The sequence below is a fragment of the Saccoglossus kowalevskii genome, chromosome 1 (genome assembly GCF_978046115.1).
Source record: "Saccoglossus kowalevskii chromosome 1, keSacKowa6.1, whole genome shotgun sequence".
In the NCBI taxonomy this organism is placed as follows: domain Eukaryota; kingdom Metazoa; phylum Hemichordata; class Enteropneusta; family Harrimaniidae; genus Saccoglossus; species Saccoglossus kowalevskii.
In genome coordinates this window covers 27,333,571-27,352,080 of record NC_140641.1, presented here as the reverse complement: position 1 = coordinate 27,352,080, position 18,510 = coordinate 27,333,571, and the positions used below count along the sequence as shown (strand labels likewise).

At 37.4% G+C, this 18,510-nt stretch overlaps 1 protein-coding gene across 5 annotated transcripts in view; it reads right to left on the bottom strand.

The window, feature by feature from the left end:
- Positions 1–779: 779 nt before the first annotated feature.
- LOC100377943 (uncharacterized) overlaps positions 780–18,510 on the bottom strand; it is a 61,639-nt gene continuing 43,908 nt past the window's right edge. For 3 of the 5 annotated variants that reach the window (XM_085500175.1, XM_085500188.1, XM_085500185.1), the window contains 13 exons: positions 18,390–18,504; positions 14,482–17,292; positions 14,055–14,262; positions 12,242–12,436; positions 11,750–11,809; positions 10,486–11,273; positions 9,134–9,245; positions 8,666–8,739; positions 7,196–7,362; positions 6,148–6,293; positions 5,888–5,989; positions 4,715–4,835; positions 780–3,176 (listed from right to left, as the gene is read on the bottom strand). In XM_085500175.1, coding sequence (XP_085356301.1) covers positions 2,852–3,176; positions 4,715–4,835; positions 5,888–5,989; positions 6,148–6,293; positions 7,196–7,362; positions 8,666–8,739; positions 9,134–9,245; positions 10,486–11,273; positions 11,750–11,809; positions 12,242–12,436; positions 14,055–14,262; positions 14,482–17,292; positions 18,390–18,504 — 5,224 coding nt within the window. In that variant the 3' untranslated portion in view covers positions 780–2,851. The remainder of the gene's footprint in view (positions 3,177–4,714; positions 4,836–5,887; positions 5,990–6,147; positions 6,294–7,195; positions 7,363–8,665; positions 8,740–9,133; positions 9,246–10,485; positions 11,274–11,749; positions 11,810–12,241; positions 12,437–14,054; positions 14,263–14,481; positions 17,293–18,389; positions 18,505–18,510) is intronic. The other 2 variants (XM_078013869.2, XM_085500181.1) reach the window with 2 other exon arrangements.

The following is an 18,510-nucleotide window of genomic DNA, read 5'->3' as shown; positions in this document are numbered from 1 at the left end:
TGGTTTACATTTTATTTTCCACACTGTAGTGTTTTACAATCTCCATATGAATATACCTGTAGTGTTTTACAATTTCCTTTTGAATACAGCTGTTGTGTTTTACAATTTCCATATGAATACACCTGTAGTATTTTACAATCTCCATATGAATACACCTGTAGTGTTTTAAATCTCCATATGAATATACCTGTAGTGGTTTACAATGTCTATATGAATAGACCTGTAGTGTTTTACAATCTCCATACGAATATACATCTAGTGGATTACAATCTCCATGTAAATACACATGTTTAATTGACATGTTAAGTTTGAATGAAAAATGTCCATGCATGACTTAGACCTTCGGCCATTTTGAATTCGATCATGAAACAAACTCACGTGCATATATAGTATACGATATGTGTGTGAAGTTTGAATGAAATTTGCCCTGGCATGTTCCGAGATACAGGTGCGGCCGGACACATGGAGGTGAAATCCCAGAGACAAAAAAAATATCTTTAAAAGAAAGTAGTACCGAGTCTGTCGTTGGTGGCGTTTTAGTGAAACTCTTCGGAATGAGAACTGGGTAAGTCAGTATTTCACACGGCGTGCTCGTGTCTATATTGTCAATAAATTATGTTAATTAAAGCGGAAAATGTGGGTGTATCGAAGATTGAAGCGATTCGACACACTAATTTTAGAACAGGATCGAGCTTTAGATTGTCAGCCGCCACGCTGATCTCAGTACGTCATATCTGTTCCTGCGTGTTCTGCTATGTTAAACAATGAATACGCCAGACTTATCCAAAAATGCTTTTTTATTTACATTTCCGTTCTGGAATGTTTTGTAACAACAAAGAAAACAGAATTACAAAAAATTACATGATTTCTTTTTTACAGGAGATTTGTTTCAGTTGTAACTACGTTTCTACTCATCACCTCCATATTAAACGTCTACAAACAGGGAGACAAAAATAAACAGTGAAATATATCGAAAGAGTATGTATGGTATGGTACTGAACAAAACAAATTATCAACATTCCCGGGTTTGATAAAATAAATGCAGAAGAGCCCGGTTCGTGGAAAAAACGTACTTCTTAACATTAGCTAAGTATACAATGCGCATAAATAGTGCGCATAACGTCATGATTTAACTCCAAAACGAGACGATCAACTCCGCGTCGGATGCACAAAACGAACAAACCCGCGTTCGTATGTAACACCAACATGTAATAATCAATTGTAAATTTGGTTCTGATCAATAATAATATAAGGCAGTGATTGTGCGATTTGTATAAACTAAACAACTAAAGCAAATACGTTACATAGAAAAGATGTAACAAAACTATGCTGATCAAAAATAAAAAAAAAATCTATCAACAAAAAAAACAACACAATTTTAACAATGTTTTGATTCCGCTGCTTGCTTTCTGCAACTCCTGTAATGTTGTTTTTTTCTTCTCATATTGTGCCTGCTTAATTTGGTTATATATGTAATACCACATAACTGAATAATAAACATCTTGGGGTTTCAAAAGTTAAGCTCGTCAAAGCCATGAAGTACAGTCCGCGACCTACCCATCAACTACAAACAACACGTACCCGTCAATGGCAATGCACCTGACACCGTATTCGATAAATTGAACTAATATATACGAGATTGGGTCACGTGATCCGCAACGAAAAATTCTATCTGAACTGATTTGACCGCGTGAACCCGGCCCTGCACAGTGCCAACCAAGGATGACGCAAATCTTACCAGAAAAGAAATACTTCGTACATCAACCAAAGAATTAAGTCATTGTATACGATTGTGCAATAATTTCTAAAGTTGGTGGCAGACACGTTCGTAATTACAGAGGAGCTTTCCTCCTCCGTGTGTTGACATACAAAATGGCCAAGCGAACTGGAATAGAATGTGAGCAAATACCGACAAAGAAAAAGAATGTCTTGAATAATAAAATGCATCATTAAACTGAATATAATGGTATACACCTAAAATAAAGTTGTCATTCCGTCTTTATATATAGCACCAGGCTTGCCCCCTTCTAAACTTTGAGAACGAAATGACCCATGAAATACGTAGCAGAGTGTGCAATGTTGTCCCAGGTTAATGTAGTGGGCTGCCCAGGATTAGCCTAAAAACACAACAAACGTGTTATGTCATCTGGACCACTAATAACACGAATGTACCAGCTGTGCAATTGCTGTAGACCAGCTATACGTAAACACAACGATGGTGGTACCGTATGAAAACGCTTCATTCTTGCATATTTGCCGCATACACATACACACATCTACACGCGAGACTCAACTATTATGTCGTTATATTTTACAATCTGTACATAGTTCGTCAAATTGATAATTGTTGAGCGCATCCCACTGGCCATGGCGGATATAACGACACGGCGTTGAACCAAACATAGAAGTCACAGTACAATAATCGATTATCGGTTCGTTCAAAACACGCGATGACGACATAGCATTTAAGAATCCCACTCGCATAACGATTGCAGAAGACTCCCATCCGGTGACGTACATAGTACTGTAAGTTGTCATGGTTATTGGGACACAATAATGCTGAGATGGTCTGGTCAATATTTCGCCCAACCACAACGGCATGAGCGGCTGACGTCACGGAAAATGTGCTCCCTGTCGACACATAACTCCCTTGCCATACACTGGGCGGGAACACTCGCAACATTTACCATAGAAAAAATCATTTCGCGAGTATATACAACAGTGCGTGATTCAAGGCCATAGCGTTCCACTTCGTCGTGCACTCAGCGAACAACAGAGACAGTATGGTTGATACCATTGTAAATAGACAACACTTGAACAAACGAAGCGCGAATGCGATATATTGCCAGTACTACGTAGCCTCCAATTCGTGTCGTTTCCTTGGCGACCGCCTCAATCCTTTACATTCGTTATCGTTCTCATCTTTCAAAGATGCGACTTCAATACCCAACAGATCACGAATTGCATCACTACTTTCAACTAGTTCCACGATCTCGTCGCTCCCCCTATTCCTAACACTGTTCGGCGCTACAGCTATTTGACCATCCCCAACGTGTTCCAGGAAGTCTTCCACGGTGATTTTGGTCAATGGAATGTCAGAATGCTTCAAGGCGAATTCCCGATGTGTCAGCGCAGCCCTCGGCAAGACGTCGCTCAACAACATCCAATTACCACACCTGTGATAAAACATCAGATAATATTGTTTATTACACTCGTGTTATAAGATATTATGTTTTGTTTATTATACCCATAAGATCAAGATATTATGTTTTCTTTATTATACCCTTACGATCAGATATTGCATTTTGTTTACCATTACGATCAGATATTGCGTTTTCTTTATTATACCTTTACGATCAGATATTATGTTTTCTTTATTATACCCTTACGATCAGATATTATGTTTTCTTTATTATACCCTTACGATCAGATATTGCATTTTGTTTATTATGCCATTACAATCAGATATTATGTTTTGTTTATTATACCATAACGATCAGATATTATGTTTTGTTTATTTTACCCTTACGATCAGATGTTGCATTTTGTTTATTATACCCTTACGATCAGATATTGCATTTTGTTTAATATACCCCTATGATCAGATATTGTGTTTTGTTTATTATACCTTTACGATCAGATATTATGTTTTGTTTATTACACCCTTACGACCAGATATTGTTGTTTATTATACCCTTGCGATTAAATATCATGTATTGTTTATTATACCCTTACGATCAGATATTATGTTTTGTTTATTATACCCGTACGATCAGATATTGTGTTTTGTTTAATATACCCCTATGATCAGATATTGTGTTTTGTTTATTATACCTTTACGATCAGATATTGCATTTTGTATATTATGCCATTACGATCAGATATCATGTATTGTTTATTATACCCTTAAGACCAGATATTATGTTTTTTTTATTGTATCCTTACGATTTGATACGTTTTGTTTATTGCATCTTTACGATCGCATATTATATTCTGTTTATTATACCCTTACGATCAGATATTATGTTTTTTTTTGTTATACCCTTACGATCAGATATTATGTTTTGTTTATTATACTATACCTTTACGATCAGATATTATGTTTCGTTTAGTAAACCCTTGCAAACGAATAATAGCATTGTGCTGGCATTTGCTTTTTATATTAAATTCAGGTTTAGGTCAGAAAAATAAAACCATCTTGGTTATCCATGAATATTATTCCAGATAGGTAATATTCATGGTTATGTGGAAAACAGGAAGTACTTCCATAGTAGATATTAGTGGGTGGGGTCGCTGCGCATGCGATTGTAAGCCTTTCTGGGCACACGTTTTAGTTTCAAGGATATTTGTACATATACCGGTACATAATCATCCACCATCGAAATTTCACTCGTTATTTTTGGAAAAATGAATATATACAAACATATGTTATTTAAACGTAGATTAGATTTCAGACACCAAACCTGGTCACTGAACTTTTCTGATCAAATTGGATTTCTTAAAATTAGACGTCAATTAAAAGTGCAATTTGGTTTTACAAATTCAAATACTGACTACAATGTTCAATGTATCATCACTGATGAGAAGATATAATTAATTATGACCATATTTGCATGCAGTAAATAATAACACCACTGAGATAAATATACTTACACAGCGACCCTCGTAGTAAAACTTGTAAAAGTGAAACTTGGGATATTGAAAAACGACTTACCCGAAAAGATGATATGTTTGTATATGTGGTCTGTCACTAAGTTCTAATAGAGGTTCTATCTCCGGCTCAGAATCATCGGGTAAATTTTCAAACAAATCGAACCCGAGTTCATCAGGGTCATCTGTAACATGGAGAGAATAAACATAGCCATTCAAGTCATATTAGGTACAACTGATAGGACAGATATAGAAACGGAAGCAAGAAAATAATGACTTATACATTTGCATACTCCAGTCACGTGATATTTGTGTCAACACATCCACCTTTTTGTTTATTCTAGTTCGTAGCTATTCATGTTTTGAAATACTGAAAATATCGTAGCCAATTTGGGTATGCATGAGTTGTGTGTGTATAAGGTGTGTCACCCTGTACTGACTTGGGAACAAGCCAACAAGTTACTGACGTCATCAAACAGAATATCTCGTGTGCCAGGAAACCGTTAACTGTTTTATTCATTATGTATTGCGCGCACACACGCACACACACACGCGAAAATACTGAAGAACCCGAGCCCGAACGCCGAGTAAATAGCTTTTAACACTTATGACAGTGATCAAGTATATTAGTAATAGGAGGGATATTTCACCGAGGAAGCCGAAAATATATATGGCATTTCCCTCGCTATACGCCACTCAACTAACGCCTAGCTACTACGATAATATTTCATTATCCATTCACATTTATGTAATTTAATTACGGCATGTCATGAAAAGCGTCTCAACAATAACACTATTCTTCCTCGGGCAGTGCATAAATGTTGCAGCCGGAGGAATCACTCCACGAATTATCCAAATATTCACGCTGTCGTTTTAAATGATCTAATACAATTTACTAAATAAATAATAGTTGATCCACAGTCCCTCTATCTCTATAGAGGGACTGTGGCTGATCGTGCTAAAATATTGTCGTAGTCGTATTGTCAGTGGGATGTAAGTGTATGTTTAGTGGAACGCTATGTCAATCAGTAGACGACATTTCTCTTAAAAATGGTATTTTATAGTTTATGAAAGGGGTGCATGGTATTTCGTTCCCGGAGTGTGGCCCCTCGATGAAATCCTTGTAATTGTGAGGTATCTTGCCCAATGGACATATAGACATGTTACGTAATTGGGAGTATTGAGTTTCACTGACAAGACTCGTATCTTAATGCGGTGGTGTTTCAAAATAACTCACCGAATACATCATTTGATCCTATGAACTGCCATTCATGATAAACGTCCTCACCGGAACTGTCATCGTCGTCGGGTATACTTCCATTCAAATCAATTAAATAGTCTATATATTGAGAGAGAAAAAAGTCATCGTTATTTAGAATCCAGGTCATGATTGGACATTACATCGCTTATTACATGCGACAAACACAACAAATCATATTCTCCAAACGCATCAACTTTGTAAATGGTTATTATTTGGGGCAAAAACAGCTCTCATACCTTTCAAAAAGGATGCCATCTTTTTGCTCCGTGCAATTTTCAAGGGTGTTCTTCCAGCATATGTAGCTAATAGTGGGTCGGCACCGTACGAAAGTAACAGCCTCACCACTTCAGCATGGTCGTTCTCTACGGCGTCGTGGATGGGTCTAAAAACAGTCAAAACACATCGTGATTATGCTTATATTTTTACTACATATGTAATGCGGAGAGGATAGAGGGCGTTGACAATGGTGTGTGCACTAGGATACTGTCTCTCAGAAAAGCGTTGAAATTTCCTTTGTTGACTACCTTTTCAGTGTGGAGGAGTGAAAAGGGTGAACACATTTCACACATAGTTTAAACAAATCATGCATGACACAGTTCCAGTTAGTTATCAAATTTAAGACGTATAGTTTTGTTTATAGTAGTATAGAGATATGGATCCAGAACTTTAAGCTGATGCTTGATTATGATGATTTTTTTAACATTAAGATGATTGACATTCAGTCATCTTGCATCTGATCGTAAAAAGAGTACTTGTCCATATTGAGAGATATATCTTTGAAACAGCATTAATTAAAACAAAATGGCCACCGGTTGGCCATTTTGAATTAGATCGTCAAACCAATACATCTGTTTATCTATGACACGATGTATAATAAATATATAAAATTTGAACATGAGCAGTCAAAGCTCGTCAGAGGCCAAAGGCCGTCAAGACCGCCAATCGGTTATTTAGAATCCAATCTAGAAAACAAAATGACTTAGATCAAGGGCCAATGTATGTACCAAGTTTGACAAAATGTATCTGTAAACAGCCGAGATCCGGTTCCGGAATGCCAGATTTCGATGATTTATAAAAACAATCTAAAGATACAATTTGATATTGAATTTCAGGTAAAGTATCACCTCATGTTATGAATTTTATTATTTATTTAATCTGGGAAACGTAATGAATGCATACCATTGTATAGTGAGTATATAGATGAATCCACGGTAATGATAATGATGTAGTGTGACATTTCACCATCAGATACCCACAATACAGCTGAAGAACTGTAACACTTACCGAGTTCCATCCAGAGAGCTACAGTTTACATTAGCACCATATTTGAGTAAATGTTTAGCGATTTGTAGTCTTCCACGCACACAGCACTCGTGCAGCGGTGTATAGCCAGCGTTGTCCTTGACATCGATGTTCACGACGCCATTCTCTATGCAATACAACGCGATCTCCTGAAAACAGCAGAAAATTTCCACTAATTAACATACGCCATTACAAAGTCACGTCAAGGGAGCTCATCCACTAGGGGTGGGGGTCGGCAGCGGCCATATTGATTAGGAATACGTGACGTTGGAGTGTTTATAGAGAAATCGAACACCACGAGTGTCAAAAGTCATTCTTGGTAGTTTCATTATACTAGTACTTGTAAGGCAAAGGACGTTTCTTCTTTTCGCAATTGTCGGATTTGTTATCAAATGTGGCATATGTACACTTCACGGCGACACTAGGTTTTTTTCTCTTTCAGTCGGCGTTTGAACGTCCCAGACTTTGCTAATTGTTATTCAAAATAACCAACATTCCAGTTGAGGCAAACAGGCTGAGTGAGTGATACATAATCTACCGAACGAGTTCATTATCTGTCTTATCACACGACGGGATTGGTTAAGAACTTAATATTTGCAACATTTTGCAAAATAATAAGCACTTGTGTTTGCCTTTGTGTATTTTTTTATTCGAACTACGGCTGTCTAGTCATCAATATGGCTGGGCATCATTTGGTCTCGGCGGCCTTACGTTGAATAATGTCTATGAAATGCCACAAGAAAAACTTCCAAAGAAAATTGAGTGATCGATTTTTGACGCCACTACCGGGCTCGAAATTGTCCATCGAGGTGCGAGTGTTCAATTATGTTCGCAAAACAAAGATTAGCTATTGACTAACGAATCATAGTGACAAGGTGGCGTACTACACACCGGGTTGGACAAATTTATGACAATAGTTTAGGTGACCGGATAAAGCGTACGTGACCGTCGTCCATGAAGTTTACTGTGTGAACCTTATCTACTCTGTAAACTCCGACCCCTGTCTCCAGCGACAGTCCTCCAAACCGAACTAAAAAACGTAAAGACAAGTTCCCCAAACGAAAATGTTACAGAAATACAGCCGAGTTTTGCAGGTAACTTGGGTTAGTGTGTTTTCGATTGCTAAATTCACGATGTTATCACTGCCACGGCTGTCATGGTGGAAATACACTTTATAGCTAGAAAGTTGCAAAGTTTGTGCAATTCGTTATATGTTAATTGTATGATTCATTTGTCTCCCCAAAGTGGATTATGGCTTGATTCTGATCGGTCAACTGATTTAGCCACGTGATAAGGGTTTCATGTTATGTATACAACGCATGTAAAAAAAAACGGTTGAAACAGTTCACATGAAATTCGAGGACGTCCGCCCAACACGACCACGGCGACTTTCTTCAAGCAAGCAAGTTTTTTTTCACGCCACTGTTATCTTCATATAATATTGCAACTCACCTCGTTTCCCACTCTAGCTGCACGATGTAACATTGTTTCGCCAGAGTTTTTATTTACCATTATACGTTTCATTTCTGTAATATATCAATGCACGTTAGTTTAGTTATGTTGCATTGGAAAACGAGCGTGTTTTTGACATTTTCTGAAATAGGCATGCGATAGTAATTTATTCTAATGCAACATTTATTCGTGGTATTTCAATACAATATTCAAAAGAACTGTTGTATTTCAACAAAATTATTCAAAAGAACTGCTCATGGGTGACCCTTAATAACAGAAATAATAAAGAGGGTAGACGCGCTAATTTACTAGTACACCAAACGTTTAATTGATCCGAATTACTGCGTTGAAATTTTGAAAGCTACGGACATATATCCGGCATATATCTCACCAAATATGTCACATATTAGCTCAACTACGTGTTTTACACCGCAAGAAATCGTGAATCATACACTAAACAGCACCTACCAGGTGGCATTGGTCTGGTTGGACTGATTCCCTCGATTTCAATCCCTTCGATCTCGTATACCTCAGCTGCAGCCTCGTGTTCTTTGTCGAAGTCCTCCGTGTCGTAGTCAATCTAAAATACCCACATATAATTTCAATAACGGTAAACACGTGTATTCGTATACAATGATTTTGTTACGCTATATACGAGAAGTAATGTGAATGGGAAATCCTGAACAACAATACGTGTCGTATTAATTCGCTAGTAAATTCAGCCGAAACTGCGAAACGAATTCACTTGTTTTTGTGTACGTTCCAAATAAAATATCGTATCCTATCCAAATTTAACTAATCATAATGATAATTGCAATAATGAATAAACACGCACTTCAATGACAACTTATTTTCTGGGGGGCCAATACAACAACGCGGCTCCCGTGATTTACAAAATTACGCCATCATTGCCAGTGTCTGGAAACTTATAATTACAGTCATCATTAAAATCTAACAATAAATCAAAAATCTGTTCGCTTGGTTAATACTACTAAATTGAATTTCGAGTGTTCAAGAAACTACCATGTGACCCCCGTCATAACAGTGAAAATAATGCCATCTCTTCTTAATGAGAACTTGACTTAAATTGAGAAATCGATATCAATGATTATGTGACATTTATATTCACAGAGTTATGAGCATTACTGCACACGCACATACAACTTACGAGTATCGGTAAGTGCAAAACATCCTATTAACCGTCATTCATGACGTGTTTTTTTGTCAAATACCTTACTTTGTATTTTCCTCAACAAATCATCTTCACTTAAAATTTAGAAATGAGACATATGGACTTTTAAGGAATTACCAGAGCGATATGGACAAAGGATGCGCATGGTTATACATCGCGACATTAAAAAATACTAATATACTGTGTCAAGTAATATTTAGAATCATAGAAGGAAGGGATGATTATTTCAAATACATTATTAATGAGTCCAAAAGCAAATCATAAAATCGTGACCTTCAACATTCAGCATGTCATTTCTTTGAATTCACAGCACGTGGCACCTGGGCGTTCTGCAGCAGGAAATTCTCTGAATGAGCCCACCTGATAGCCTTGAATTTAGTCGGCGATCCGCTCTATATACATCACTCTACTGTCTCTGTCAACTTTATTGGTTGAATGAGAATGCCGATTGCATATCGCGCGATAATGCCCCCTCATCATTTTTAAAGTGACCAATGCACGTGAAGTACGCTTATGGCACCTCATAGTATAAATAAATATGAATAGCTAATACAAAAAATGGAAGACGATAATTTAGAATTCTGTGTTTCTTGTAATCGCTATAATGAAAAAAAAGAAAGTTTTCTACCTCAGTGACATCATCAAAGGTCATATTTTGATCGAGATCGAGATGACGTCGTTTACAAGTTCTTTTCCCTCCAGGTTTATCAAATAGTCTTTTCCGTCTTCTTTCTGGTGTTTCCATGGCGCTATCACCTGCACTTCCATCGGATACAAATCGAATTTTATTATAGTTAGATGGATCAATGATGCATCTCATAGACTTCTCTGATTCAGATGTACTCGGCATGCCATCTGATAAAATGTCTCCTGTATCTGATGCGATATCCATTGTGAACAAAAAGTCTGAAGGATCAATAATTTCATCCTTAATATCGATATTATCTTCAGTTAAATGCCTCATTCCACGGCCACGGCCACGGCCTCGGCCACGGCCACGGCCGCGACCACGTCTTCTACCTCGTCCCCTGCCTCTTCCCCTGCCCCTACTCCTACAGTGTCCGCTTTCTTGTCGTCCACGGCCTCTCCACGTGTATTTCCGCTTTACTTTGTCGACAGCAAGAGTGGTACTACTTGCACCTCTTCCACCTCTACTACCCATTCCACGACCCCTCCCGCGTCTGTATCCACGACCACGACCTCGACCACGGCCTCGACCCCGACCACACACAATGTGACCACTTGATTCAGAAAGAGACCGACGACGACGTCTTGGCGGCGAAGCTTCATCACCACTTGTGCTGGCTAAACTGAACGTTCGCTTCCTAAACAGTTTCTTCTGCTCTTCTTTTTCAATCTCTTGCTCATATTTGGCGTTCTTATTAAAAAGAGGTTTCCGTTCTCGTATTTTGTAACCTGATAAACAATAAATAGTTGAATATGATACATAACAAATACAGTAATTTGTTATCAACGATGACAAGAAAACAACCTACCATATCACCAAACATTTATGTTGATGAAATAAATGCAAGACATAATATAAGCAAATGCAACTTCATTTATATTCCCACAACGCAATGCAGAAATGAAGTTCAATAACCTCATTCAGATATAAGGTTACATACATTGCATGGAATGGAGCAGAGAAAGCAAGCAAGCAGATGAAGCACTGAAAGTATGTTACGTAATTAATTTAATTAGCATGCTTACGAGGTCAATAAACCCCCGCATTACTCATGTATGAAATCATGAATTATATCATACAAGTATCTCCCGCCCCTCTATGGACAATCTGGAAAGGTTTCGTAAGTTAAGGACGAAGACGCTGATATGACAGATTTAACAAGAGAATGATTATAAACAGTATTCCCCATGATCGCAATGATTACCTGTCAAGCCACTGCGGGTCCTTTTTTCAAGAATGACAGGAACATAGTCTTGGAATTGACCTGTACAAGGAAGAATAGCACAGCACGTAATGTACTGGCATTCACATGCAAGGAGGGTATTCACTAAAGCTAATGTGCTGAAGGAGGCGAGCAATGCATGCAGGAATGCGATTTAACCTCCATAATTGTGTGAAAATGATGCAAAGTGGATAATGCAAAATAGAACACTGAGCAATAAATATATTGAAAAAATAATTCTTCATCCATTCATTCAATTAAAATGCATTAACTTCAATGGTTTTGTAAATGCGAATATTATCACTAAATTGTTAGCAGGGTGAACTTGTATGTTAGAAAACTGACCATTGCACCTGTTACTATGGATACACAGTACTAACCTACAGTTGTTATTGATTATGCTAAAATACTTTGCAGTAATTTAAAGCATCTTGAAAGCTATGGAAATTGTAACGATCACTGATTGTAACAAACCTTTCTTGATTTCCGTATCATCACCATGTTCCGATGTTGGAGAAAATAATAGGGAAGACGGAGACGATGGCTCCGTTTTATCTGGCGATTCAACATCATCATAGTCACTATAAACCTTTTCTCTGACAAAGTCTTCAACATTCTGTTGGCCAGACTGAACATGCTGCACAGTGACATCTGGAAAGAAAGACATTTCTATGTCCCAAAAACATAACGGTATATTATCAACAAAAAGAAATACGAAACTAAATACTATACATTGTATGAATTAATTAGAGACATGTTGGGAGTCGCCTTCATATGTATAACAACTAAACAGGTATAGTTTAGTTACAGTGAATATTTGAATGTAGAAACTATTAATTAGCTGTAGTCATGCAAATTAGTATATATAAATATGCATTAGCATGTTAGAAATAAAATAACTAAAAATATAAGATGACACGAATTAGAATTTCGAGTATATTTAGTTACACGACCAACTCTACTTCATAAATCAATTTTCAAAGGCAAACTTTTATGTATTTACATACATCATGAATGATTTCAGAAATGAATTGTTTTAAAAACTAGATCCACTATAAAAGGTATACATTTTCCATAAGCTGTCTGTACTCATTCCTGTGTTAAACGAATCGAGGCGTTTAAGCAAGATTTTTATACATTCCAAAATTCAAATGTTTGGAAAAAAACATAGCCCAACTATTACAACCTTGCCCATGAAAAATCTAGATTAAATAACAAATAAACGAATGGATACAAACTGACGATGACAAATCTTTTCTTTTCAAAATTAATTAATGTTCTGTATTATTCTCATTGTATTGACATTGCAATGCACAGTCCTAGTTGCATATGGAATTCTGTTGTGTGTATTAATAGTAGTTTTGGTTTGTGATGGAGAATATAACAGCACCTGTGTCTCGAAGTATTCTTCATTTAATATGGATATACAAGTGTTATGTATGTGACAATGAATGATATCATGTTTATAGCAAGAAAACAATTGTCAACATCATAACACAAATTAATAATATAAAGGTTCCTATTCATTATCATTATGACCAAAGCACACACGTTATTTATGTTCAAAATTATACACGTTTAAGAATAATTTAACCCCTAGTCCTGGTGCGGGATTTTTTACATTACTATTTTATAGCTTCAGGAATTGCGCATATGCAAAACCAATAAAAAATACTACCCATCATGTTCCTCAATCAACACTACACGTACGTGTATTGTGTATTGTATATATAAGCATTGATTTATAGAACATATCTGTTTACTGCACTCTTAGAAAGCAAACTCCTCAAGTTGGTTATTATTATCAGCAGTATGAATGACTTCATTTTGTCCCATGCTGGCCACACCAAAATTGAACTTGGTTGACATTTCATAGTGCATGATCAGATTTCCGAATTTGATGATCAGATAAAAAAAATGTTTTACTGTAACTAGAAGAAAAAGGTAATTTTGGAGGGTATTTAACCAATAACTTGAAAAATATTCATAGAACACATACAAAATCCAACTTGGTACCCTTGGTAACTTGGAGGCTAATATCCAAGTTTATTTTGAGCACAAGAAAATATGTTGGGGCCAATGATAACAACAAAGAAAATCTTCATCTATGATGATACAGGCAAGGTAAAATATGTGAATTTATGTAACACTGACATCATACATGTTCCTTTAAAATAGTGTGAAGGTAACAAAACAACCATTATATCACAGAGAATGCGTTCATAAAACACAAATGATATAATGTGGCCAACAACAAAATATAAAGAATTTGTTTTAAGACACCCACCGTCTTCATTACTGTCCTCATGAGTAGAATGTCTCCCCAGCTTATACTTGTATTTTCGATGTAAATTGCCAATATTATCTTTTTCCTGTTTTTTTGTTGCATATTCTACACATTGTCTCATCTGCGTGGGTGAATCTTCTAAGGATTGGGATCTCCTAGTTGGGTTTATAAATTCTCTTTCTTGCTCCATGAATCTCATCATAGCACGCTGTTTTACAATAGAAATTAAGCTCATTAATTGTCTTAAATTGTTCACAGTACATATTTATAGCACATACTTTCTGTTCGATAGTTTTGAATATGGTTACATTTGATCCAGTGTATCCACCAACAGCAATAAATATACATATATATATATATAAATATGCAAGGAAAGCACACATTTTTATTTCAACGAGACTCTCAGGTACTCAATAAAAAAACTTACCTGTATATGTCTGTCCTCTCTAGTAAGTAATGAAGAATCAACGTACAAATCGTCACTCTTTGGTTTTTTTGGTTTATCAGCAACATATCCTTCAGAATTTTTTATCCTCGCTATTTCCAGGGATCGTCTGTGCTGCCTAGCCCTTTCTGAGCTATTCATAGATGTGGTTGTAATTGCATCAACACCAGAAGAAGTAACAGTGCAATAATCTTCTGTTGAAGGAGTCATACTGCAAGTATGAGTGCAAATATCATGGGATAGCTTCACTACACATGATGAACTTAGTTTGGTATTTGCTGTTATGACAGTTGAAGTGTGCGGTATTGACGACCATTCTGGTATCAACTGTGGAAGTTCCTCGGAAGCTCGCGCTGAACATTCTCTTGATTCTGTAAAATCATCGTTTTTTTCAAAACCAACATCACTCTTATTTTGATCAGTATTAATTTCAGTGACAGAATCTGTTATATTCTCTTCATAACCTGCAGGGGTAGCTGGTGAACCAGCTGGAGATGTCAAGTCTATTATTTCATTAACTAGTGCATGTTTGACAGTTTCTTTTGGTGTTGTGCTACTACATGCAACTCCTAATTGTTCCCACACATTTCGCTTAAATGGCTTACTTTGCATTGTCATTGCAGATATGGGAGAAGACTTTCTATGATTTGGCACCCAGCCAGATGAAGAATGTGGTCCAGCAGAATGAGTGGAACTACCAGTTCTGTGGGCATGTGCCATACTTTTTTTATTCAGGTGATCTATCAAATGTTGATATTGTTTAGCCCCCATTCTGGGATCACGTGGAGAAACTCTGTTCAGTGAGAGTGTTGGAGAAAGACTTCGAGGGATTTCACGCTCTGATACTCTTGCCATCAAGGCTTTTCTAATCATGTTGTCCATATCTTTTCGATAAGGCATCTGTGTGAACCTTTGCTTTTCTTGTTGAGCTCTGTGAATACTGTTGTACTGATCAGATGTCAAAACAGGTGGTATAGTAACTGGGGTGTTGCAAGACGGTGACAGACGATCATACAATTCATTTCTGGACTGTTCATCGGCAACTTTGGGATACATTGGCAGTGTGAGTGCATTATACAATACCTTAGAGTTTGTTTGATCCAATGTTGGAGGGTCAATAGAAGAGAACATGGAAAGCTTGTTCTGGCTTGGTGAGAGAAGTACAGGTGCTTGTGTGTTGTGAGGTGTAAGAACAGGCATTGTAGGCGATTTAGGTTCAGCAGGTCTTGGTGAATGGCCATTGACAGTGCAAAGATTGTTTCTCTGAGATTCATGACAATGAATAATTTGTTCTGGTGACATGTTCTTGCTGGAAACGTTTATCAATCGAGGTGGAGTTTTTTGAAGGTTTGCAGCATGCCCATGTGGGATATGAATTTCCAATGGCATCAAATATGGTGGAGATGACTGAGAGGTGGAAATGTTTTTTTCATGTAGCATATCTGGTTGGTTATGACAATGCTGATGATTTACAGCGTCCTCTACAGCTTTCTCTTGATCATCTATAGGTCTCAATAATTGTGTTAGCTTAGCACCAGCTAAAAAGGAGTTCTCAACCATTCCCATTGGAGAAGCACCTCCATGTGGAGAATGTGTTCTTGACTTGAAGGTGGTGGGGTGTACTGATTTGGTCCCCAGTGTCTGTCTATGCATGGGTGAAGTGTTGCAAGGAGGGCGCTTAGGAGATCTATCTCTTTCAGCCATTACATAACCTACTGGTGACCCATAGGACATCTGAGGATACAGACTTTGGCTCCTCCCATTGTCAGGCATCTTTGGAGGAATACTGTATGAACTATTGGAAGATGTACTGGGTAGAAATGTCTGTAAATGTCCTGTTTGTGACATTGAAATTACAGGATATTTGCTGCTGATAGCCCTGGACCTTTCAGGTGATTTTGCGGCAGTGGGGTTCACACGGGCAATTCTTATAGGCGAGTTGGCTTTTGATGTACCTGCACTCTGGTAAGGCGGGGTAGATCCATTTCTTCTATCATATTTAGGTGGTGGCAGTGGTCTCTGCTGAGCAGATTTGCCATTGACGCTAGTAGACACAGCAAACGTATTCCTTACCATCCCCAGTGACGATGCTGAAGAATATTGTTCACATGTCTTTGGCGAAGTATTAACAGATATTGACGTTGGCGTTAGAACTCTAGGAATAGGAATTGAGGGTGGTGATAAATTTCTATTCATTTCAGGAGACAAACAGTGATGATACGGTGAATGGGCTGGTGAGAGTGCCGGGGATGATCCCCTAGAGTTATCAAGTGGTCTAGACAAGAATGATCTTGGTATCCCTACTCTTTGAGAAAAATCACTCGATGAATAACCATTTTGAAATGTATTCTCAGGAGAGTTAGATGTGAACTGTCTGTCATAGTCTGTTGTATGGTGCATTGAAAATGTCCTTTTCTTCACTGATAAGTCTAGTGGTACACTTAGATCTAATGGGGGCTCAAGTGAATGAGATACTGAAACTGTCTTCGTTGATGCAGATTCTGATTTTGTCTGAGATGGACCTTGTTTGAGCAAAGGCGGAGGCAACCTTGATGATGACTGTGTTTCTAATGTAGCCCTATAACGCATTTCCACATACTTTTTTGGCTTCCTTTCAAATGGCACTTTTGGTTTTGGTGACTGATCATCATGGACCTTGGCATATCCATTCATTGTTCCATTTGTAATTTTGTTTGAATTAGGGATTATAGCCATGTTGGAATTGTCTATACTCTGTATAGAACTGTATTCTTTATCAACTGTCATTTTCCTTGGAGAACCAGACTGTCTCGACTGAAAGAAAAAACAAAACAAGTCATTGTTAATGACAAGGAAAATGGCCGCCAGTTGGCCATATTTGTTTGAATCACGGAAAAAGTATGACGTGCACCAATAACCAAATATGTATGATCATCATACCAACTTTGATCCAAATCGGCCCAGTCATCTTCGAGAAACGTTTAGGTATCAGAAATAGCAAATGTCAAATCCAAAATGGCCGCCAGTCGGCCAATTTTTTCTCCAATCATAAAGTAACTTGACGCGCATATGTAAGACATTATGTACTGTCTTCATGTAAAGTTTGAATGAAATCCGTCAACGGGTGTCCGAGATATAGCTTCGGACGTACGTACGGATGGACGGACGCACGGAACGAACCCAAATTAATAGTCCCCGTTTTCGGACTTCGTCCGAACGGGGACTAACAAATCATACTATAGAATGTTGTGCAATATTCATCAAAATCCCTAACCACTGCTATCAACAGTTTTTTGAAACAAAATGGCCGCCAGTTCGGCCATCGTTGATTCGGATTATGAAACAAATGCATGTGTGAAGTTTGACATCGATCGGCCGAGCATGTGTGAGATATGGCTAGTATAATCCATAAGTCATCGTTTTTGGACTTCATCGAAACGGAGACTAAAAAGTAGGTTAATTTCTGGCAATATTAAACTCATGAACATAATATTTTATCAGTTTTTTGACTATTTGTAGCAACTCCACCGAGCATAAGTAAGAATTAGAAACCATCAGTTTTCAATTGTGAGCAATTTCAATGCTTTGTTTTGTGACATTTCCCTTGATTGCAAGCATCTTCTAATCAAATTGCAAAGTTTTAATTGCAAACAATTTCAGCCAGCAGATGTAACAAATTTTAACCAGAATATATTAGTTTAATAATAATTTGTCAGAAAAGCCAATAACTTAAATGTGAAGAATGCTTTGTTTTGTGACATTTTCCTGCAGGGTGACATGTCTGAAAGCATTGCTTATAACGACTCTTGGCGGCGCCGCTCGTTTAAGACGCCTAAATAATGAGACGAATTCTGTGACGACGATGAGTATTGGTTCCTTAACTCATGATATATGACAAATTTATTATTTACCTGTTTATATTGTTGTTTCGGAGTTGTCACGTGTAGGGAGTTACTGAACGAGATTTGGGGTGATTTACTTAGCTCCACATCGGGATGTTTCACAAGAGGTGTATTGTAAGAATGTCTGAAA